We start from the raw sequence: 24815 nt of genomic DNA on the forward strand, positions 1-24815 counted from the left end.
ATATGAGATTTATTTGGATTATATGGAATTTATTTGTTTGTTAATATTATAACAGGATAGAATTAATAAGATAATTGATATCTATCCACAAAAATTTCTATGTTATAAAAAAATTATACCAAAATAATGAGATTTTGTACATGGGTATTATTTCATCGGAACATCGTTAACTTTACGAATATTGATGATGTATATATATAATATTATTAAAAATTAATGAGAAAATATGTATAAATTCAAATCCATAAATATACATAAGAAATTAAATATTTGTTGGTTTCTTATTAAAGAAATATTTAATATATTGATAAGGTTAGAAAACAGATATCAATCATGAAGAATCCTATATCTAACCATTTAAATGGAAATAATCATCATTCTATTTCATCACAAAATGTATCTCCATGTATTGTGTCTCGTTATGGAAATATGTCTAATAATTATCAAGTATTAAAAGTTGCTGGACGGGATTCTAACTGCTACATTGCAAATAACATTGTTCCAAAAATTGGTAAACAACAATTAGTATCATTGAATGGAAGTTCTATATCCTGTAACAGTGTGAATATCAATGAAGCTTTGGCATGTGATGTAGCTTCAATACCTGCTGTAAAAACTAAAGCATTATGTGTCCATATTCGAGAAAATAAATGGTATGATGCTGGCAATGTAGTATCTGTAGGTGTTGCTGGAACTAGTTTAAATCATGCATTGGAAAGTATGTCTTTAGCTTATAATCCCACTACAAAACAAATATATTCTTTGGAAGAATCTAATGAATCACAATTGGATTATAAATCTCAATATTTAGATTCTTCTTGTGATTATAAAGAAGATTCTTTAAATGATAATTTTAAAGTTGATGAAGATAAATATATAAGATTGGAAAGTGGTAGTGCAAACAGTAGTCCAAGAAACAGTTTGCCACGTTCTTGTAGCAGTACAGTGTCTTCCCTTAGTGAAGTTTCTCCTTCTGGAAGTTTTTTGGGTTCTGATGATCAACAAGTTATAGAAAGGACTGAAAAATCTAAGCGTTGGGGATTAAATACTCTTTTTTCAAAAAATGTATTTTCATGGAAAAATAAAGATTCTCAACAATCTACACCTACTAGTAGCCCATCAAGAAACATAGATAAAATAGGCGGAAGTTTAGCTTTAATTCAACAACCAAGACCTGCTAATCTACCAGCTAAAAATGCAATTGAAGAGGAACGTCATCGTAAACAATATAGTGCTATTCTAGAAGCAGCAAGAAAACGCGAGTTACGAGAAGAAAAAGAACGTAAGCATCAAAGAGAATTGCAACTTAAGGAAGAAGAAAGATTAGCAGAAGATTCTCATACTTGGAATGTACATATTCTTTCTAAATTTGAAAATATTAAAAATACAAAAAAAGTACGTGAATTGTGGTGGCGTGGTCTTCCACCTAGTGTCCGTGGTAAAGTGTGGAAATTAGCAATTCCAAATAATTTAAATATAACAACACATCTTTATAATATATGTTTGGAAAGAGCAATATCGAGTCCTATAAGTGAAACATTAGCTGCAATTAAATTAGATGTATTTCGTACTTTTCCTACTTTATGTGTCTTTCAAGAAGGTGGACCATTATCTAATAGTCTTCAAGGTATTTTAGCAGCCTATGCTGTTTATAGACCTGATGTAGGTTATGTACAAGGTATGAGTTTTGTGGGAGCAGTATTATCATTAAATATGGAAGCTCCAGATGCCTTTACTTGCTTTGCTAATTTATTGAATAATCCTTGTCATAGAGCTGCTTTTACATTAAATCAGAAACAAATGGATATTTATTATAAAGTATATTCTAGTGCACTTGCACATAAATTACCAAAAATTTTTTCTCATTTTACAGTAGCTGGTCTTAGTCCAGATTTATATTTATTAGATTGGTTGTATACTATATATGCTAAGGCAATGCCTCTGGATGTGGCATGTAGAATCTGGGATGTTTTTCTTAGAGATGGAGATGAGTTCCTTTTTAGAACAGCACTTGGTGTATTACATCTATATCAAGAAGAATTATTAAAAATGGATTTTGTGCATGGAGCACAATTTCTTACAAGGTTGCCAGAAACTTTACAAGCAGAAGCTTTATTCAACAGTATTAGTCAAATGTCTACAACTGTTGGAACAACAACGTTCCAACAAATGTTAGTTCAATTTTCTTCATTATAATTTTGTGAATTATGATGAAGAATGTAGAAAAATAATGTGAAAAAGTAAAAAGGAAAGAACGAATCTCAAGTACTATTTTTGTTATTATCATTTATAAAAGATATTTTCTCATATAATGAAAAAAATTTAAATATTATTTATATAAATTTTAAAGATTAAAGATTTATATAAATTCATAACAATTTTAAAATTTTATTTTGCTTTTTTAAATAAACATTTTGTTTTTCTAAATGAATATTAAAAATCTGTCTAAAAAAAAAAACTCAATAAATAACTGAAATTTTTGAGATAATTTGATTTTTCATCTGTACATAGAAAAAAATATTAAAAAAAATTAATTTGTATTAAATTTTACTATATAAATTACATAATGCTGTTAATTTGATAAATGAAAGATGTACTGTTCTGTACATTTAAAACATAAAAAAAGCAAGAGCTTCCCATAAAATTATGGACATATTTTAATAAGTTATGTAACAAACAAGGCATATATTCTGCTATTTTATCTTTAATGAGAATGAAAAAATAAAAGAAAGATATAATTGGATAAAATTTGATAAACAAATATATACATATAATTTTTAAATATAATATATATATTTATTATATTTTATATTTAAAAATTAAAATATGTAATTTTTGAAGTACTTTTTATAAAAGTTAATAGAGAATAAAATTATTAATATCTATATTATTAAATTTAACTCATTTTTTTATATTTATAAAATTTTTATTTCATTCAGAAATTAAATTTATATATTTTTGATTTTTTTTAAATAATTGCAATCTAAAAATATTTTCATAATTTCATTATTAAATATATTTCACAAATAGTGATTTATAAATAAACATTTATGAAAATATATTATAATATATACATATTGTAATATATTTTAACATATTTTGAGATATCTTTTTACTATTAACTGCGATGCATCAAAAAAAAAAATACTCTAAATAAAAATGCTCTATATGCTTAAATATATTTACCAGTCAAATTCTCATATTATTATAAACAAGTAAAATTTTATTTGAAAATATCCAAATATTTATTAAATTAATAATAAATACATTAAAAAAAATATGACAAAATATATAAAATAAATAATATCATGTGCCACATAATAGTATTCAAAAAATATACTGTTAACTTCAACATCTTTGATTTAAAAAATGACTAGTGCAAATAGAATCATTAAAAAAAAAAAATAATTAAAATATTTTTTGAGAAATATATTATATTTCATTTATAATTATTAATTAATAAATCTTTAATGATATTTATGTATTCTCAATATAAAACATTTATTCATATGTGAAATAATTTCAATTTAATTAATAATAATAACTTAAACGATTATAATTTTGAAGAAATTTAATTTTTTCGTGATATAAATTATGTGATGAATTCAGAAATCTCTAAAAGTAAATAATATAAAATCTCTAGAAGTATCTAACGTACTAATGAATTAAATAATATAAAATTATGTTAAAGCTTTATTATTATGTTATTTACTTATAAATAATATTTCAAAAATTAATAAAGATAAATAATATCTATTTACTATCATCTTATTTGCAATATTTTTTTTATTATTTGTTATTATAACAAATTATATTTTATCTATTTATATATGTGTAAAAATTAATGATATAGCAATATTTTAAAGATTATTTTATTATTATATGCACAAAAAATAGAATATTTAAGAATTATAAATTATAAAAAATATTTAAAAATTACAATATTAATATCGATTATTATTAAATGATATGAATATTCATAAATTTCTTTTGCTACTAATTGGCATATAATATTTTATTTGTTAAACTCTTATATAAAAATATATATAAAATAAATATTCTTTGAATGGTTTTTAACCATAAAAGGAATATATTCAAATTCAAGAAATTATAATTTTTTTAATTATTAAGCTTTATTATAATCGTATTTTTTTACAATTTAGCTATTGTAAGCTTATTGTATGTGCTTGTTGTATAATATTTATTTCATTAAATATTAAAAAAATAATTTTCATATCTGTTATAATCTTTATAAAAGATTAATAATAATTTGAAAACAATATACAGAATATTATATAGTTAATGTCAATGTTGAATACTATACATAAAAATATTTCCAAATACAAGCACATTGCAATAATTTTATAACATGGCTTAATGCTTTAATAAATCTTAAATATTATATGCTCTAATTATCTTAATATATATAATAAATTTAAATAAATATACATATAAAATATATAATAATTAATAACTATAAAATATAAAATTATATTTGAATTTGATATTCTTTTTTTTTTTTTTTTTTTAAGAAAATTTTAATGAACAATATTAAGAATAGTGGAGAATTAAATATACGAACTCGGAATCTCTTAGAAGTCCGTGATAATCTAATTTTTAATTGACAATACTCTTATTCCATCCACTATTCGAATTAATTGATTACTCAACGATTTAGCCTTTTTCCTAATAGATATTTACATTAATAAATACAATTTAATAATTGTAAATAAATATAAATTATTCTTCAAGAATAATATGAAATTATAAATTAATAATTATGAAATTATATAATATGAAATGTAATATGAAATTATAGATAAACATATTTATATTTGCTTTTTGTCTCTATATATAGAAATATGTTCACATATTTACGTTCATATAATTGATAAATTCTATTGTTGAAATATAATAACAAAAAAAATGTTATTAAAACATAAAACACTAGTAAGAAATGTTTAATTTTAATTATTTTTTATTAGAAATTATGATTTAATATTGATTTCAAATTTTATTTTTTCTATGACATCAATGCCATATATTAATAATTTAAAATCTATTATTAATATTAATTTTATAATATATGCCAAATATATATAAAATATATTCTACATATATTAATGTATTTGTAATTTTTTATATGAAATTAAATCTTTTCTTACATTTTTTTTCTTATTCATAAATTAACATATAATACAACATATAAGTGCGTGTTTCTATTTCTATAAAAACATTTAATGATGTGCCAACCATTTAGTGGTTGTATTAATAAAGAACAAAAGAATATGTATATGTTGTATTATAATCTATATTTTTTTTTTTTAATTACTATGATCATCATTATCAAGCTATAGAATCTTTTTTTAGAATTTCTTTATATCTTCTTAATCATATGTTCTATAATTATAGAATGAAATAATTAAACTAGCTTAAAAAAATTGAATGTATGTGTATTGTATGTAAATGTGTTGTAAGCTTGTATGAATTATATTGAGATAATGTAAGGGAATCTACAAATATTATGTAAATATCATAACTTTGTTATGTATAATATCATAAACTTTTATGAAGAATCATAAAATCTTTAATGTCACATATTATATTTATCTTAATACCATTAAAAATGAAATTATTAAGTATCATTTGTGTGCAATTTTAGTATAATATATCAGTATTAAAAATAATTCAACGAAATAAATGATTCGATATTTTATCGAATATTTAAAAAAATTATGTATCTGATATTATATAATTAAATTTTGTTAGTAGATAAATGTTGAAATATATTAAAAATCGACATATGATTATTATATTTATACGAAAGAGAATATCCTTATACTTACACATATCTTATGCTCTCGATTTCATTATTTAATAAAAATTAATATTAAAATGCCTAATAAGTGATAAATGATAAAGAAGAATTTTCTGAGTGCAAAATTTGATATCTATATACGAATGAACGAATAATTATGTATGATCTATATGCGACAATTCTGTGTTCCTTGTCGTTAGTGCCTCTCGATAGAGGAACTCATTGTATATTTTTTACGCATTTTATCGTGTACCTTTACCTTAAATGCGATATCCTAATATATATTTTGTAAAAAATTGAACTCAGTATTTATTTTGTGAATTATGCACATTAATAATGATATAAAATTATAATTATAATTAGTGATATCAACATATTAAGGAACTGTCTGTATGAAATTTTTACTCAGAAGTGCGCATAGAGAAATTTTTGTGGAAATTTAATGTTCCCAAAAATGAACAAATTACATATTTTAAAATTTTTCTTGAATTTTCATACTCATATCTCTTCGAATATATCTAATATTAATATTATGAAAAATATTTTGTATATAAGAGCGTGCTTGCTTTGAAACTTAAAAATAAGAAATAAAATAATTTAATTCTATTTATTGCAATGATGTAACAACAATTTTTATAATGGATAACATGTGAAATTATATAAATGTGCGTGTATGTTATTATACTCTAAATGATACCAGCGACATATGGATCATTTTTGTTTGCATACGAATAAAATTACATTTTAAAATACAATATTCATATTTATTATTTCTTTATTTTTTTTTATCATAATATATATATTATTTATAATTATAAATTTTTTGATGAATAGAGATTTTGCTATCTTTGTAAATATTATTTTACTAAATTGGTAATATTTTATATGATATAAAATTATAATTTTGATGAATAAAACATTTAAAAAAAACTTTATTCAATATCTCATCAATAATATTTTTTATATAAATTCTTTATATTATATTAAGTGAATGTAATTCAGAATTCTATATTTTCTATCATATTTTTAATTTCATTTAATTTTAATGCAAATAATTCTTTCCTTTTGATAATATTGAAAATATACTAAATATAGTAACAAATATATAGTAACTATATATAGTAACAAATAATTATATATTTTATATATATTTTGTAATTAATAGATTTATAATATTTAATAATATCTTAATGAAATATTTATCTTGTTGTATGTATTATCAATTTTAAAAATTCGTACCGCCAATTTGAAAAGAATGCAAAACGAAAAGTTTTAAAAATTATCCAGTAGATGGCAGCAGGTGTACGGTCGCACAAATCAGTCGCTATTGTGTACGTATATTTGTTCGTAGTGTTCAGTTTTTAATTTTAATTGTGTTTCCGTTAATAAATGATAGTTATTTAAAAAAAATCGTTTATTTGCGTCTTTTTCATGTAAGTGTACGAATATCACATAAATAATAATTTTCTAATTGATATTTATAGTCTATATTTGCATTTAAACATTTATGTATTGGAATGCGTCATTTCAATTTCATTATTCAAAAAAACATTCAGTATCTCATCAATAATATTTTTTATATAAATTCTTTATATATTAAGTGAATGTAATTCAGAATTTTATATTTTTTATCATATTTTTAATTTCATTTAATTTTAATGTAAATAATTCTTTCCTTTTGATAATGTCGAAAATAAATATAGTAAGAAAATTTTAAACTTTCAAAAATATACAATAAAAATTTGCATTAAATAATAATTCTAATTTTTTTTATGTATTTTGTAATTAATAGATCTCTAATATTTAATAATATTTTAATGAAATATTTATCTTGTTGTACATATTATCAGTTTTAAAAATTTGTATTGTCAATTTGAAAAAAATGCAAAACGGAAAGTTTTAAAAATTATCCAATAGATGGCAGTAGGTGTGCTGTACGGTCGCACGAATCAGTCGCCATTGTGCACGGATATTTGTTCGTAGTGTTCAGTTTTTAATTTTAATTGTGTTTCCGTTAATAAATGATAGTTATTTAAAAAAAATCGTTTATTTGCGTCTTTTTTATATAAGTGTACGAATATCATATAAATAATAATTTTCTAATTGATATTTATAGTCTATATTTGCATTTAAACATTTATGTATTGGAATGCGTCATTTCAATTTCATTATTCAAAAAAACTATTCAGTATTTCATCAATAATATTTTTTATATAAATTCTTTATGTATTAAGTGAATGTAATTTAAAATTCTATATTTTTTATCATATTTTTAATTTCATTTAATTTTAATGTAAATAATTCTTTCCTTTTGACAATGTCGAAAATATACCAAATATAGTAAGAAAATTTTAAACTTTCAAAAATATACAATAAAAATTTGCATTAAATAATAATTCTAATTTTTTTTATGTATTTTGTAATTAATAGATCTCTAATATTTAATAATATCTTAATGAAATATTTATCTTGTTGTACGTATTATCAATTTTAAAAATTCGTACCGCCAATTTGAAAAGAATGCGAAACGAAAAAATTTTAGAAATTATCCAATAGATGGCAGTAGGTGTGCTGTACGGTCGCACGAATCAGTCGCCATTGTGCACGGATATTTGTTCGTAGTGTTCAGTTTTTAATTTTAATTTGTGTTTTCATTAATAAATGATAGTTATTTAAAAAAAATCGTTTATTTGCGTCTTTTTCATGTAAGTGTACGAATATCACATAAATAATAATTTTCTAATTGATATTTATAGTCTATATTTGCATTTAAACATTTATGTATTGGAATGCGTCATTTCAATTTCATTATTCAAAAAAACTATTCAGTATTTCATCAATAATATTTTTTATATAAATTCTTTATGTATTAAGTGAATGTAATTTAAAATTATATATTTTTTATCATATTTTTAATTTCATTTAATTTTAATGTAAATAATTCTTTCCTTTTGACAATGTCGAAAATATACCAAATATAGTAAGAAAATTTTAAACTTTCAAAAATATACAATAAAAATTTGCATTAAATAATAATTCTAATTTTTTTTATGTATTTTGTAATTAATAGATCTCTAATATTTAATAATATCTTAATGAAATATTTATCTTGTTGTACGTATTATCAATTTTAAAAATTCGTACCGCCAATTTGAAAAGAATGCGAAACGAAAAAATTTTAGAAATTATCCAATAGATGGCAGTAGGTGTGCTGTACGGTCGCACGAATCAGTCGCCATTGTGCACGGATATTTGTTCGTAGTGTTCAGTTTCTAATTTTAATTGTGTTTCCATTAATAAATGATAGTTATTTAAAAAAAATCGTTTATTTGCGTCTTTTTCATGTAAGTGTACGAATATCACATAAATAATATTGATATTTATAGTCTATATTTGCATTTAAACATTTATGTATTGGAATGCGTCATTTCAATTTCATTATTCAAAAAAACTATTCAGTATTTCATCAATAATATTTTTTATATAAATTCTTTATGTATTAAGTGAATGTAATTTAAAATTCTATATTTTTTATCATATTTTTAATTTCATTTAATTTTAATGTAAATAATTCTTTCCTTTTGACAATGTCGAAAATATACCAAATATAGTAAGAAAATTTTAAACTTTCAAAAATATACAATAAAAATTTGCATTAAATAATAATTCTAATTTTTTTTATGTATTTTGTAATTAATAGATCTCTAATATTTAATAATATCTTAATGAAATATTTATCTTGTTGTACGTATTATCAATTTTAAAAATTCGTACCGCCAATTTGAAAAGAATGCGAAACGAAAAAATTTTAGAAATTATCCAATAGATGGCAGTAGGTGTGCTGTACGGTCGCACGAATCAGTCGCCATTGTGCACGGATATTTGTTCGTAGTGTTCAGTTTTTAATTTTAATTTGTGTTTTCATTAATAAATGATAGTTATTTAAAAAAAATCGTTTATTTGCGTCTTTTTCATGTAAGTGTACGAATATCACATAAATAATAATTTTCTAATTGATATTTATAGTCTATATTTGCATTTAAACATTTATGTATTGGAATGCGTCATTTCAATTTCATTATTCAAAAAAACTATTCAGTATTTCATCAATAATATTTTTTATATAAATTCTTTATGTATTAAGTGAATGTAATTTAAAATTCTATATTTTTTATCATATTTTTAATTTCATTTAATTTTAATGTAAATAATTCTTTCCTTTTGACAATGTCGAAAATATACCAAATATAGTAAGAAAATTTTAAACTTTCAAAAATATACAATAAAAATTTGCGTTAAATAATAATTCTAATTTTTTTTATGTATTTTGTAATTAATAGATTTATAATATTTAATAATATCTTAATGAAATATTTATCTTGTTGTACGTATTATCAATTTTAAAAATTCGTACCGCCAATTTGAAAAGAATGCGAAACGAAAAAATTTTAGAAATTATCCAATAGGTGGCAGTAGATGTGCTGTACGGTCGCACGAATCAGTCGCCATTGTGCACGGATATTTGTTCGTAGTGTTCAGTTTCTAATTTTAATTGTGTTTCCATTAATAAATGATAGTTATTTAAAAAAAATCGTTTATTTGCGTCTTTTTCATGTAAGTGTACGAATATCACATAAATAATAATTTTCTAATTGATATTTATAGTCTATATTTGCATTTAAACATTTATATATTGGAATGCGTCATTTCAATTTCATTATACCGCGTCTTATGAGTTTAAATTATAACCTATAATTGTAATAATTGATATTATTAGAGATAAGTTTAAGTTATATCAAATTATATCAATTTCCTTTTTTAAAGCATTAATTTGTGTAATTTATTTTCGACAGATAACTTTCATGGAAAATTATTATTAAAGTGAGCACCACCAAAAGGAAGAGATTCATACATAAATTGTTGTCTACACAATGAATCTGATTTTTTAATCTTGATATTCCTATCTTCGGAGACAGGACAGCATTGTATGTAAGTTACATATATATGTAATTTTGTTATAATATATTTATTGAATATATCATCTGTTATTCGTAGTATTCAATTCGTAGTATATATATATTCGATCTTATATTATCTATTAATATAAGATGTTGTATCATAAGATATATATATATATATATTCTCAATTATTTTTTATCGATATTGCAATTATTTATTATTCTTTCTGTGATATATAATATATACAAAGTATACATAAAATATATTAATCACTAATAATTGTAAATATACAGTATGTACATATCACTTGTGCTTTAACCACAAGATGATTTAGCGTAGTATCCCCATATGAGATTTGCCCTGCAAAACAACGTTAACTCCAAGTCATGAGGATTTGAGCCACCCTAGTTAGAAACGAAGTTAATAAATTAGGGGAGTTAATCCTATCCAGAACGTATGATTTAACGTAATGCATCTTATTTATTTCCATACATCACAAACGTGAATGTTTATCACATTTTTAGTTATATTACAAGTATTAAATAAACTTGTAGAATTCCCTTTCTCTATCTTCCTTCTCTTCTTGTCTTGAAAGTTCTATCGATAGCGAATGTTTTCGGAATTAATGTGCTCGAATTTTAAACTAGGTCGATTAAATAGTACGTTGTAAAATTTAAGCTTCGCGATAGATTTGTTTAATAATTTTTAAATTAATTTCCAAATCGTTATATATATTTCACGATCGTTATATATATATTATAAACATATACAGTTATAAACATATATCGTAATAATAATTCAATTAAATTTTATCAAAAATATGTATAAATTTTCACGAAAATTCGATCACAGAAAGGAGAAAAAAAAAAGACAAAAAGCATTTGTATTGCTGTCAGTTTTTATTGAGCCATGAAAAATACATTCTTACGTTTATCGATACTTCATGTTTCGAATTTCGTATCTTTTTTCTTCCGTTACCAAAAAGAGAGGCAAGCGTACATAAATTGTTTTCCTAATAAATTATAAATCGATGTCTTATATTTTAAACAAATATCCGGCTGCCTACTTGGATATTCGGTCGCAGGATCGATAACAGGAATATAGGTGGATTGGGTATAAATGTGTTTATTGGTCCTAAGAACGAAGACGAATAGATACGAGTTGAACTGTAGAGGCATAAACCAATCAGTTTAATAGAATCTCCCCTGTTGCCTATCGAATGATTCATAGGACGTCGCATGGGAAGCGAATTTATTAATAAGAGGCAGTCAGCCATGCCATCAGACCGGCTCCGAACTGATTCGTCATTATTACATGGGTTCTGACCCAACCATCTTAACATCCAACGCTAATTGGTCGCCGTGAACGCGTTTCAACTGTTGATTTATCATGCCAATAAATAACCGCGTTCCTCTTTCGCTTTTTCTCCTTGTTTCTCTCGCGTATACGCGTACTCGGATGAACTGTTTGCGGCTATTAAACGAAAATTTAACGAAATGCTGATAAAAAGAACGGAATAAACGGGAGAAATTAAGTATAACGATTGCATACGTGTGCATGATTATACGGTTCGCAAACAAGGGAAGAACGATTTGTCATGCGTTATATACGTGTCCACACTGTTTTTATACGGCGAGTCGAATAGATTAAGATGTTATTTTGTTTCGGTTATTACGGATGATCGTCGCCTTTCGCGCCAATACCACGTTTGTATACACAATTATCGAAACTATAAATTAAGTCGTCAAATATTACAAGCGACACGCGTGTATTCATTACGAGAATGATATTCAGATTTCGATAGATTGAAATTATTCAGCTGCATTTATTGAAACGAATGATGTGCAAATCTATAGCAACGTTATTCAAATAATGATAATATTTGAAACACCGTATCGTTCTCGAACACGTACACCTAGGGAAACGCAATCATCTCTCGATATTGCACGGGATCATTCCCCGCGTTCCCGTACTTTTTCCTTACTTTCGAAAGCTAATGCACCTCGAAAAGTTTTCAAAGTAAGCATTAATGCATTTATATTTATCCGGCTGTTACATCAGCCTTTTTACATAACCGCCGCTGGATACTGGAGATACACGGTATTATTACGGTTAAACCGGGTTATTTGAAAGTATCGCGGCGAGAAAAAGTGAGATGGGAAGAATGGACGGAAAGAGACAGAGGTAGACGGGGAACGAAGAGACGTTGCAGAGCGTATTGGATGTGCAACTTCTTGCGCAAGAGGTGCTCTGCAGTGATTCATCATTGTTACCAGGAATATTGGGATATATATCGGGGAAGTCCCTCGGGCTGGAAGCAAATGGAGTAGACAGGGGTCTATACCCTCCATCTACTTAAACGCCCTTACATTCCACCGATGGAGGGTACTTACTGCTACGCGTGGCCCCGCTCCCTGCAGTTTTCTGATTAAACTACCTCGATTTCCACGAACGAAGCGCACTTTACGCGAGACTTCACACGATTGACTTTACGCTCTTCATCGCCTATATTAATCCTTTCCACCCGCAGTTTCCGAACAATGCAAGGAACGACGTGGATGCATCGCGGGATCGTAATGTCGGCGTAAATACGTAATGGAATTTTCGCCCGGTATACAACGGATTGATTCGTTTTAATCTCTTAATGGATGCAGTTTTGGACGATGAGTAGTAACGTTCGATAGTTGAGCCGAGGGAAATTTTATTTGTTATTTGTTCAAGGATACAGTTCGAGGTAGTTTTAAATTATCTTTTCGAGATCTATCAGGATGAATCATCAATCGGATCGGAATGGCGAAAATTTTAAACCCGATCTTCTAATTAACGATCGAGAGGAGATATATTTTTCTTTTCTTTCGTCCCAAAAAATAATATCTTAGCGATGGTAATCTGGTGGATATGCGATATTCTCGTGCACGCGTCTCGTCTCCTTTTTTCTTCTTTCACCATGCACGATTCCTTCCGCATTTTTAACGAACCGATCAGGGGTTGAACGCGCAGCTGTAATCTTCTCTCTAAACGGGCCAGCCTCCAATCTGTCATCGTGTGTTATCCGCCTCCACCGCGTGCTGAATTTCATAACGTAACGAGAACCGTATAAAAATAACCGGCACGGAGAACGTGCGCCATATGCGAAACGCCATGTGGCAGAGGGTCAACAATGTCGCAGAGAGAGCGTCTTCCCCGTTGACTGTCGAAGAATGCCGAAAAAGGGTGCGTTCCGCGTTTCGTGCAGCACCTGCCTGCCTCGAGGTGAAACTTCGTCAAGATTCCCTCTCTCGAAATCTCTCGTCGGAAAAGAAGGATTATCCTTCTTCTGTTCTCTCTTTCACCGACGTCGTGGTTAGCCAAAGTGTAACAGGATGATCAAACGTTTCTTTCCTGACCTCTCGATTCTCTCCCCTTCTTCGAAGGGAATATTTTTTCTCCTCCCCTTTTGGGTTTATTAAAATTGCGTGCGTGCGAGACAGGCACACGATATTCTTTCGTGCGGAGGAATTTTTATGCAAGCGCGCGTAATTCCAAAGTTTCTCGATCGATAAGGACAGTTTCTTTTTCACGAAAATTAAATAATTTTATTACGAAAAATTCCTGGCGATTGAACTTTGAACGCCCATCGTCATCGTTCGCGATAAGGTTCAAGCGCGATAAATTCGAAACTCGTCCAGAGATTTTATTTTCTGAATGGAAATTATTTTCGTCTGTTTACGACGACCCAAAATTGAAAAAATTCCGGGGCCAGATACGACGAATATCGAAATCAATTAGCTCGAAAGCTTCTTAATCTCAAAGAGCATCAACTCCGTACGACATCACGAGTCATCTATAATCGACATATAGAGCGAGGGAAGGGATATGAAATATACTACTTTGGATCACAACTGTTATTATTAAAACTAATTCGTTACCAAACCATCCAAAAAAAAAAAAAAAAATCTACGAATTCACACAACGTTACCAATCTACCCACACTTTCGTGGAGCAAGAAGAGCCGTGCCCCGGTCTATTACCGTAACGAGAACCGAAATCCCCGAGTAAAACACCGTATCCCTAAGTGTCCTAAGGCGAGAAAGAACGTCGAGAAGGGATTGTTGAACGAGGGCAAACCTGGCTGGAGGTAAAGTACCCTTCGTCCCCTACTCGAAAAGGGATTATCCAGCGTTCGTATCGGCGGTTTGCCACAATGTAACACGACGATCAAAGTTCTCGTTGCGTCGTTGTTCCCTACCTATAAAGGGATCCACCGCGCCGGAGGCATCGCGGAAATCACGAAAATACATAGACTGGTCTCTCGGCGCATAGCTTAGGGTTCACCTTGTTATTGTTAGTTATCGCATTAATACTGGGGGACGGTGACGGTCTAAGGTCTGTCTCTCTGTGTGCGGCGAGCATAACCGCGTCGTGTGTTTTGGATCTGGTGTGCACACCCATTAGCGACGAAGGAGTGGAGGGAAGGGGTTGTATAGGCATGTACTCCTAGGAATTCGATCCATCTGTTCTTGGATCCATGCGAGGTACACGAGTTTTCTCGCTCTCTTCCGTGAGGCGACACGACGGGTCAGGACGATATTTTTCTCCTCCCGCGAAAATGGTATCCGTTCACGGAATAAAGGGAAGAAGTAAAATGAATTTTTTTTTTTATTATGTGAAGGATCGTATCGATAAATCGGAAGAACTTCACTGTCTGTTTCGAAACGTAAATATTCTTGGGAAAGCGTCGAGAAAATTTCTCTCTCCTCCCGTGTAATCGCGTAAAACTTGGCGAAGTTTTCGCGTGGGATAGAGCTTCCCAGTAATTGGCCTAAGAATTTAGACCGGCGTTGATGCGTGGAGGGAATCGCAATAACGATATCGAGCGACAACGATAGGGAAGCCGGTCAAGTATGAAGCGTCTGAAAAGAAATCGAAACGGAGGGGAGAGAAAGGGAGAGAGAGAATGGTCTATAAATCCAGGGAGAAAAGCCGGTGGGCTGGGAAATGTCAGGATGTTGTCGTCGACGATGTTTCTCCCCCCGCTGCGCGTGCAAAAAGTATCGATACCGACGCTTTCCACGCTTTTTTCGAACTTTAAAAGTTCGCAGCTGTCCACGGCACCTCCGCGACCACGTGGCGCTCAATCTCGACCGGAAGTGGACGCGCATACCGCAGTGTGTTCAATGTCAAGGACAGCTGTTCCACCACGATCTTCGAAACCGATTTCCTTCATTTTTCTCTCTCTCTCTCTTTCTCTTTTCTCTTCTTCGTGCACTGTGCTCGTGCACGTCGTGTGTCACGTGTCAGGGTCTCGATCGGTTTTCGAGGAAGTTGTAATGCATCACGAGTGGCGTGCACCTTCGAACGGGGGATTCGAACGGAAAAGAGCGATTCTGAACGATTAACGGGTGTCATTTGCTGTCTCGTGTCTGTACAGGGTGTTTTATAGTTGAGATTATCATCTCGATTTTTTTCTTATTATTATTGTTTGTAGAAAAAATTTGAACTCGGATGGAGGTTTTGAGAGGTGCATGGTTTCGTGTCTTTTTTAGATATTGATCAATTCCTTTCTTTTATGTAATAATTTTCTTGCAAAAATTTCTTTATCGAACGATAAAAAAAATATATCACTCAACAATCCACGAAAGTATCAAAATACGTACCCTTTGACATCTTTTCTCGCTTCAACGATAATATTTAATAATGATAAATCAAAATAGCAAGCGAGACAAAACGATATTGCGAAATTAAAGACAGGATTTTGACGAAACGAGAAGAAATTAAGTTAAATGATGCGAAATCAGTCAGAAAACAGGATATCTTGTCATCTTCCGTTGGACTCGTTTCGTGATGGAACTTTTATCGCGAAACTTTTCATCGAAACGGGACAGATAAATGACAAAGTTTCGTTTCACCATTATCGTTGCCTTTTCTTTTTCCTTACGAATTCTTTCTTCCTTTATCACGAAATCACCAATATCTGGATAATTGAAAAAGAAGTTGTTAACGGGGGAAGAAGTTTGAAACGTCTCTATATTCCAGTAAATATTAATCGACCGTAGATCAGGATGATTTTGCTAGGCTGCATCAAATACGGTAGCACGTATCGAGAAGTTGGCGTTGGTCCAGCAATTAAAGCGAGAGGGAAAGAGAAAGAGAGAGAGAGATGTTGCTCCCTTTTGAGAAAAGAACCACGGATCATTTATTTCTAGGGTTGAACGCGTTTCTTCGGGTCGATTCTTGCGGCGTGGCGTTTGATAATTGGTCTCTCAATGTCCACGACATCTGGGAAATTAGCGAGAGATAATAATTAACGTTTCTCTTTCGCACAAACGACCACGGAGTTCACAAAGCGTCGTCTTTGGTAGCGTTGGATCGTGGCTATGAGAGGTTATCGTACGCGTTCTGTCGTCCTTTGCCCGGGCCCTTTGATCCCCGTGTTTGTAGATGGAGACCGCCTTACGGGTGTACACTTGTTATCACTTTGAACACCGCCCCCTCCTCTCCACGATTAACTTTATTAACGTCATCGAGACAAATAAATATAATACCACGTTTGTGGAAATCGATCGTCCAAAAATTATCAATTTGCCCAACAATTACTTTTATATTTTAATGTAACCTAAAGCAACAATTTCATCAAGTATACACGGATCGAAGTGTATATTAATCGATGCTAAAACAACAGTCGAAACAACAATACGACAAATAAAAAAAAAATCGAAGGATTGATTTCAAAGAATGATAATCGAGTTCCTGCGAGTAAAATGGCACGAGCACAATGTATCGATACAACGTTGCAGATAGGGGGCGCGCGCATTTTCAGACGCTCCCCCGTTTAAACCGGTATCCAAGGAAATTAGCGGGCAATAACAATTAGCTAACCCGGTTGACAAACGGCTACCTACGTTTCCCTTTCCTTTGAATGGAAATCGTTCCGGGCACATCGTCCCCGCAGCGGGTGGCTGCGAGTTTTCCGGCCCTAAACGCGCCTCCACCTTTTGTGCCCGGTTAAATGAAAAGTCATCTCGAATCTATTACCCTCCAGTTTTGGCCGGGGTAAATATTTGCCCCCTTGCCGGCCACCCATAGACGGAGAAGGGGAGGAGGGAGATTCCTGCTCTCGTCTCATTGTTGCCGTTCCGTAATTTACGATCCGCCACCCCTTCCTTTCCCTCCCCCTCCTTTATTTCCTTCCTTCCTTCGTCGCGGGCGTGATCCCCGCGGCGATAATTGTCGGATTCTCGGCCGGGTGGAAGTTTTCGCGCCTCTCACGAGTAAGAGTCGTGGTTGAAGGGAGATCGGAGAATCTGTTGGGCGTCGTGGCCAGCAGGGGTTTGGTCGGTGGTTGATTGTGGCGATTGTTCGCCGCCACCGATTCGTCTGGCCTCGGACGACGAGCTGCCTTTGTCGCCACGTGGGACAGATATTCCCATTCGAAATTGCCGGTTCGATCGTCGCCCATAGACGCGGGGAGAATAGGTGTTTAACGATACGGTAAATGGTGGAATTGGTTCACGGGTGTATGGGATGGGACGATTCATCGCAGGGGGTGGTGCGTGAGGGAAGAAGGGACGGGTGGGGAAAAACCGAGATAAACAGTTTCGTTTTCTCTGTACGAAAGTGTATGGGTAGAATGCGTAGTTCGGGAACCACGAAACCGTATGGAAATTCGTGTTTTAAATTAAAGATCCGTAGACAACGCGGAGCGGCGTATAGACAAACAATAGAAACAATGGATGCTCGTTGGTCCTGTGCATTGTACAGCGGTCGTGTGCGTGGTGGAGACCCATTCTTGGGCACACAATGGCTATAAGGTTTCCCGAATAAAAAAAAAGGAAAAAAAGAGGAAGAAAGAAAGGAAGAGAGAAAGAAAGAAAGGGAAGGGGGAGGGAAAAAGGAAGAGCGAGAGAGGAGAAAAATTGTAAAAAGAGAAGAAGACAGTTCCTCGTCATAGCGCGGCGGCGAGTGTGTGCTTTGAGATGTTAAAATCGTCCCGAGGCTCGCGGCAAATATTTAGTCGGGAAAGCAAATGTTCTCGACATTACGAGAAGAGCTTTTCAAATAATAATACCATGTATCGAGCGAGCCAGACGGGGGACGACGTTATAATAAACGTTAACGAAATTTCACGCTTTCGCAAGTCGTTTAAACGGTTATTCGTTCTCTCGCCGATTATTACGATCATTATACGATCGATCAAGTTGCGCTTCGGGGAAAAAAATAAATAAATAAATAAATAAAAGGGCATCTCGATCCATTTGTCCTCCTCTCTCCTCTTTGTCTTTCGTTCCATCTATTAGCCAACGATCCTCTCGTTTCCCCCTCGTTTCGATATCGTTCACGGCACGTCGGCGAGAGTAAACTTTCGAAATTTCTTCGCCGAGATCCGAGATTGGTCGTGCGCTTTTATCCGAAACAGAAGAAGAAAGAGAGGGAAACAGGGAAAGAAAGGAAAGAAGGAGGGGAGAAAAAAAATGGTCCATATACGATCGGGAAACTCCTGTTATTCCTCTGCCGCGGACTTTGTCCTCGAAGTTCGGCAGCCGAGGTTTATAAAGATAAAGTTGGAGTGAAAGGATAGGCATAGCCTCGTTGCTGTTGTTGCAGCTGCCAGCCGGAATTTCGGTGAGAAAACAAAGTTCTTGGAAAAGTAACGCCTTGGGGCGCATTGAAACCATTGCCCGCCCTCCCGCTCCGCTTCCCATCGCCCTCGTCAAACTTTATCTTCCATAAATTTATATTCCACCGTGGCTGGATAGTGACTTCGCGATTCTTCCATCCCCTCGTGTTGTTCGAACGATTTAACCCCTCGACTGGTGGGGGATCGTGTGTGTTGCTCTTTCCAAGTATCGTGCGTCGTTCGCCGAATGCAATCGCGAGGAGCGAATATAAAAAAGAAATCAATCGGGGGGAAGCGAGAAAGGAGCTTATTCGATTCGAATTCGATCCGACGATTTCTTCATTATTTTTCCTCCAACTGGCGAGAAATGATAAAATTCCAACTGTAATTTACATCGAATAGAAATAATAATAACAATAATTGTAATATTTCATTCGAAAGAAAAGCAATAGAAGTACAATTAAAAGGAAAGGACAATTCTTGAACGAGTATTGTAATGGAACTACCGATATACCGATCTGCCGTACTTTTGCTTCGATCTATCGCGGGTTGGAAAAAGCGACGGTGGCTTGGTGAACAAAAAATATCACGTGCCAAGACGGTGGAAAAAATTTCGAGATTGGGTGGGTGTTGAGCGCGCTAAATTTAATTAAACGGGCACCTGCTCTTTATTATTTCCACTCGATCGCGCCCGATCGATTCCTCGAGAACGCGACACGAAACTGGATAGCAAAGCTGGATGCAAATCGCAAGGCATCGCGAGGACAGCTGCCGATCTTTCTTCCCTGTCCGAGTGTTGTATACATATTTGTCGGTCATTTGTTCCTACGCCACTAACGCGCGGATCCAAGCTATTTCCGAACAGCGTGCATCTCAAATATTATTTCAGGACGTTTCTTTCGATCCCATCCACGGAAGCGCACTCTTGTTCCACGTTTCAATGGGATACACAACACACAATCTTGGCGCCTTTTTTCGCCTCTACGGAATAATGGATTAGTTTCGTTGGAACCACGAGGACGCGTCATACCCCGCGTCAACTTTCCCTCGCCAGAGTATATTTGAACAGGTTGCCGACGACAACAACTCATAAAGGAGAGCGGTGGTCACGGGGAGGGGAGGGGTGAACACCGCTTTCACGCCGCTCTCACGAAAATCTTTAGGGTTCGAGAATGGGAAGGCTGTATGTTGGTATTTCGTTAGACTTATTAGATCTGTGTCAAAATGATCCGTGGAAAAATAATGGAGGCTGTCTGCTTTTCGTTGCCTGCTCGTTAAAAAGTTGAAGATCACATAAATGGGGAGCGTTATTGAGTTTGGGGGAGAAAAAAAGGAAAAATGGTAATAAAAACGGAATTGGTTGTTTCTTCCATAAAAAATGCAATTTTCGAGTCTCGTAAATCTAGAGGAACCCCTATTGAACGATTTATAAAGCAGTATCCGTTCATCGATACACGATTCCAAACTTCTGTTCGAGAGACACGGTTCATTTCGTCCCAAGCGTCATATTTTTTCTTTTTCTTTTTTTTTTTTTTTTTTTAAGAAATGTCTAGTCGAGCATCGCACTCGTGCTTCCACCATTATGCGTAGAGGCGGTTTGGTCGAGGAGTGTCGCTTTCGAAGCACGCGAAAAAAGATCAGATCCAACGACACGAGTGAGCATGTTAAATTTATTTATTTTTTTTCATCGTTACTGGGAGGAGAATGAAATTTAAGAGGCAATCTGTGTCTTTTTTTTTTTTTAACTTTCGGTGTGGCAGATGGCCGTTCGATCGAGTCAAGGAATTTACGATGTTTTCGAGCACTCGCCGATTTCGAGGCATGTTGCGCGCCATCATTATTTTGGTGGCCTATCGGTCGCCATATGACGAGGACACTTCAGTTACGGATTGCCACGTGCCTTCGACCCTTTCTCTTTCTGACGATATTAAAATTCTTCGCCATATTCTTCTTATTATTTCCATTACGTTTCTCCTAAGAATTTAATTTTAACCTCGCATGCGAGATCTTCGAGAGATTCGTTAAAGTAGAAGACGAAGAAGTTGAAATAATAATTTATATTTTGATTAAGGGAGAAAGAAAAAGAAAAATGAATAAATTGAACTTCAAGAAATACTTCTCCGTCGAAAATGTTACAGAATACGGATCGTAACGAATAAAAATGTCAACATCTTGAACTTTTGAAATCGTTGAATCGAAGAGGAGACTTCAACTTCCGCTCGAGGGAGGTCGTGTCCGAACCGGTACGCCATTATTGCGGCCAGGCGTGCGACGTAAATCCATTGTTATTCGGGTCAACGATAAGTATCCAACCGGTTACTGGCTTCGTGTTTTATACATTGATAAGAGCATTTCGAGCGAAGAAAGTGCGCGGAATGCAAATCAAACACGTGCGCTACTCGAGTTATCTCTTATTAACGTGAAAAATGCGTTTCTCGTGCGAGGCGCGGTTCATCAAGCGCATTTATTTTATTCGCCGACAATGAACTACGAGAAAGAAGGAAATTTTCTCGCGTTTTATCGTGTTTACCACATATCCTGCCCTCACGTTCAGCAAGTAATAATAAAAGTAAGAAAAAACACAAATCTTCTTGGAACGGTTTTTAACTCGCTCATTCACCGTTGATTTTATTTCAATAAAACCGACGCTTTCAGAGATGCAATTATGCTTCACAAGGAATGAACGACCGACTTTGACTCTTGAGGAAACGAGAATCGGTCTACCGCTTTGAATATAAGTTTGCTTGATGGATCGCTTGATAAGTGGAGGGAAATTATTTAAATCTGTTCTGATATTACGCGGATTACGCCTGTTGAACTCGGGATTTGCGAAACGAAAGAAAAATTTCAAGATAATTTCTCATTTAAAGAATTTCGATTTGAACGATACGCGGAAAACGGGATAAATGATCTCTGCTTTTTGAAGGAATCTATTTTTAACCTGGATCGCCTCGACACAAAAAAAAATCTCTTTTCTTTTCTAAAATTCGAGCACCTCGGGTCTCGAATTTTCGATTCCTAAAATTAGAGATTTAAAAAGAGAGAGAGAGAGAGAGAAGAAAAGATTCGTATTTTCTCTTACACCTTTTCCATCTTCCACAATTTTACACCACGCGAGAATCTTTTTCTATCGATAACACACGAGCGACACACAAGGCTCTCCCTGCGATATATATTTCTTCACATGTTTCCAGAGGGTGGCTGGAAACGGCCATGAGGCTAATATCAATAAATCGGTCTCTGATAGCGAACCAAGTCGTAGTTTCTGTCTCGTTACGCAGGTACGTCCCACGGGATACGTAGTTGGTAGGTATAGGAATACCTTGCCGGTTTGTATAGTAGCAGAGCCCTACTTCCTGCCGCCCCTATTGATCCCCCTTTATCCCGGTGCTCGCTAGTCACGACATCGCCAAGAGGCACAGCCAGAACCTCACCAGTCAAGGGGGTAGGGTAGGGGAGGGGGGGAGGGGAGGGTGATGTTTAATTCAAGTCCAAGCACAATGCTTCCTCAAGAAGCGTCTCTCTCTCACTTTCCATATAAATTATTCCGCGGTCTCGCATTCAAAGACCTCCTCTCTGCTGGCCTCCTCCCTCCCTCCCTACGCCTCCCCCCCTCTCTCTCGCCTACGCAAAGGAATGCGCCGAAACGACCTCGCGAAAAAAAATCTACGCACCTTTTCTGCAAAGTGTCTACCGTTCCGTGAAAAGAGGCTGCCTCTTTGAGCCACCGTTCCACGATGATGAAAAATTGAGAAACTTGTCCCTGGAACGGATTTCGAAAGGTAACCTTCCCTCCTCCCCCTTCCATCCCCTATCGTACTAATGGCGTAGGATACCGGAGGAGGATACAGCGCCGGGGGAGGAAAACTCCCTTTTACTCGAATACGGATTTCAGAAATGGGAATTTATCTTTTATCGTTTTGGAAAATTTTCTGAAAATTCTTCCCCTCGGATATACGCAGGGCGGTATTGATTATTATTACTATTATTATTGTTACATAGTTACATTGTAATATAGTTGGATCGATGAATGATATCAGGATTTTAAGAATTAAGAAGGGTTTTATTAATTCTGATTTTACGTTGACAATGCAACGTCGGATATAATTTTTTAAATAGTATAGTTTTCTGAAAATCGTTCTAACTTGGAACGATGATTCGTGGTTATGGATAATGAGATTATTGTAACGAGCATTTCTTCCACATAATTCCGTTTAATGTAAATTTAATCCATCCGGAGCGATTTGCAATCAAGGAATAATCATTATCACGTGTCCGCTTTCTAGCGCGCTTATAAACGCAAAACGGTATCGTTGATCGAAGTCTCGGCGTTCCTCCTCCTTCTCCTTCTCCTCCGGAGGAGAAACAACCGTTCCTCGAGTAATTTACCCCCATCGACGGGTCGCTAAAAAATAAAGATATATTTCTCGAGATATTAGGAGCGAACCCCATCATTTTCTTTCGACCGGCGAGCATTCGAAATGCACTCGTTCCATGGGAACTCCGCCTTCTTGCCCAAACGAGAACCAGAAAGTTGGAGGGAGAAAGAGAAGCGACAGAAAGAGAGAAAAGAAACGGGGGATCGTCTTTTTGCCGTGGTACCGATCAATCTCTCGAAAATACGGACAGTTATCCAGCCTTTCTCGACGTCTTTCGCCTGTACGAAATCCTCTTCGGTGCCGGCTGGCTGGACATTAGTCGCGAGGCATGTCGTATCGGGTCGGGAGATAAGACGTCCGATTTAAGTTCGCGAGAAAGGAAGCGCGCGAGGAGGATTAAAGGTCAGAAGAAGAAGGAGAAGAAGAAGAAGAAAAAGAAGAAGAAGAAGAAGAAGAAGAAAGAGGAGGAGGACGAGGAAAGAAGGAAGAGGTGGTGGTAAAACGGCGGAGGCCGTGGAAAGACGTGGAGAGGAGCTCGAGGGAGCTCAGAATCTTTTGGGGACTGTCGACCGATTTAATTGGCTTTCTTGGCTGCGAGGACTGCGTCTCGTGGCAAGCGCAACGAGTCTTGATTCTTCTCCCAGACAAGTCCAATAAATCCTCGCCGGTTCCCCCCCTCGCAGGCCACGCTCCCTTCCCTTCCCCTTTAAACGATGGTGACAAACTAAACCTCGTCGCCCTTCCTCCTCCCGTTTCCCACCCTTTCCACCCTTTTTTTTATCTGATCTCGCGGCGAAGGATACACAGAAGAAACGCGAGGCCGGCGAGTCCGATGCCTGGCATAAGGAGGTGGTGTGTGGTAGATTCTGCGTATCGATAGAGTCGGTTAAACGGGGATGAAGGGAGGGGAAAGGTGAAATAAAGGGGGGAGGGGGAGGGAAAGGCCCGGGAAAGGGGTTGTTGGAAAGAGGGTGGAGGAGGGGCACGCTGGATGCTCGGGTTGCGACTTGGTAGCCGGTGATGTCCTCGCATTAAGAACTCGTTCCCTTATCGGGGATGATTT

At 33.5% G+C, this 24815-nt stretch overlaps 2 protein-coding genes across 12 annotated transcripts in view; one reads left to right on the forward strand and one right to left on the reverse strand.

The window, feature by feature from the left end:
• Positions 1–24815, reverse strand: part of LOC108001176 (peptidyl-prolyl cis-trans isomerase E) — a 99306-nt gene that overhangs the window by 7359 nt on the left and 67132 nt on the right. Inside the window, exon 2 of one of the 3 annotated variants that reach the window (XM_062080981.1) lies at positions 10833–11137. The exons of 1 other annotated variant lie outside the window; for it this stretch is intronic. In XM_062080981.1, coding sequence (XP_061936965.1) covers positions 11043–11137 — 95 coding nt within the window. In that variant the 3' untranslated portion in view covers positions 10833–11042. Of the gene's footprint in view, positions 1–10832; positions 11138–11657; positions 23779–24815 lie in introns of those variants that run through there. One more of the 3 variants, XM_062080982.1, reaches the window with a different exon arrangement.
• Positions 265–24815, forward strand: part of LOC108001178 (TBC1 domain family member 14-like) — a 131075-nt gene continuing 106524 nt past the window's right edge. For 5 of the 9 annotated variants that reach the window (XM_062080975.1, XM_062080974.1, XM_062080971.1 and 2 more), the window contains exons 1-2: positions 265–7251; positions 10672–10807. In XM_062080975.1, coding sequence (XP_061936959.1) covers positions 334–2196 — 1863 coding nt within the window. In that variant the 5' untranslated portion in view covers positions 265–333 and the 3' untranslated portion in view covers positions 2197–7251; positions 10672–10807. Of the gene's footprint in view, positions 7252–10293; positions 10433–10671; positions 10808–24815 lie in introns of those variants that run through there. The other 4 variants (XM_062080973.1, XM_062080976.1, XM_062080978.1 and 1 more) reach the window with 3 other exon arrangements.

This window comes from Apis cerana, linkage group LG10, assembly GCF_029169275.1.
Source record: "Apis cerana isolate GH-2021 linkage group LG10, AcerK_1.0, whole genome shotgun sequence".
Lineage (NCBI taxonomy): Eukaryota > Metazoa > Arthropoda > Insecta > Hymenoptera > Apidae > Apis > Apis cerana.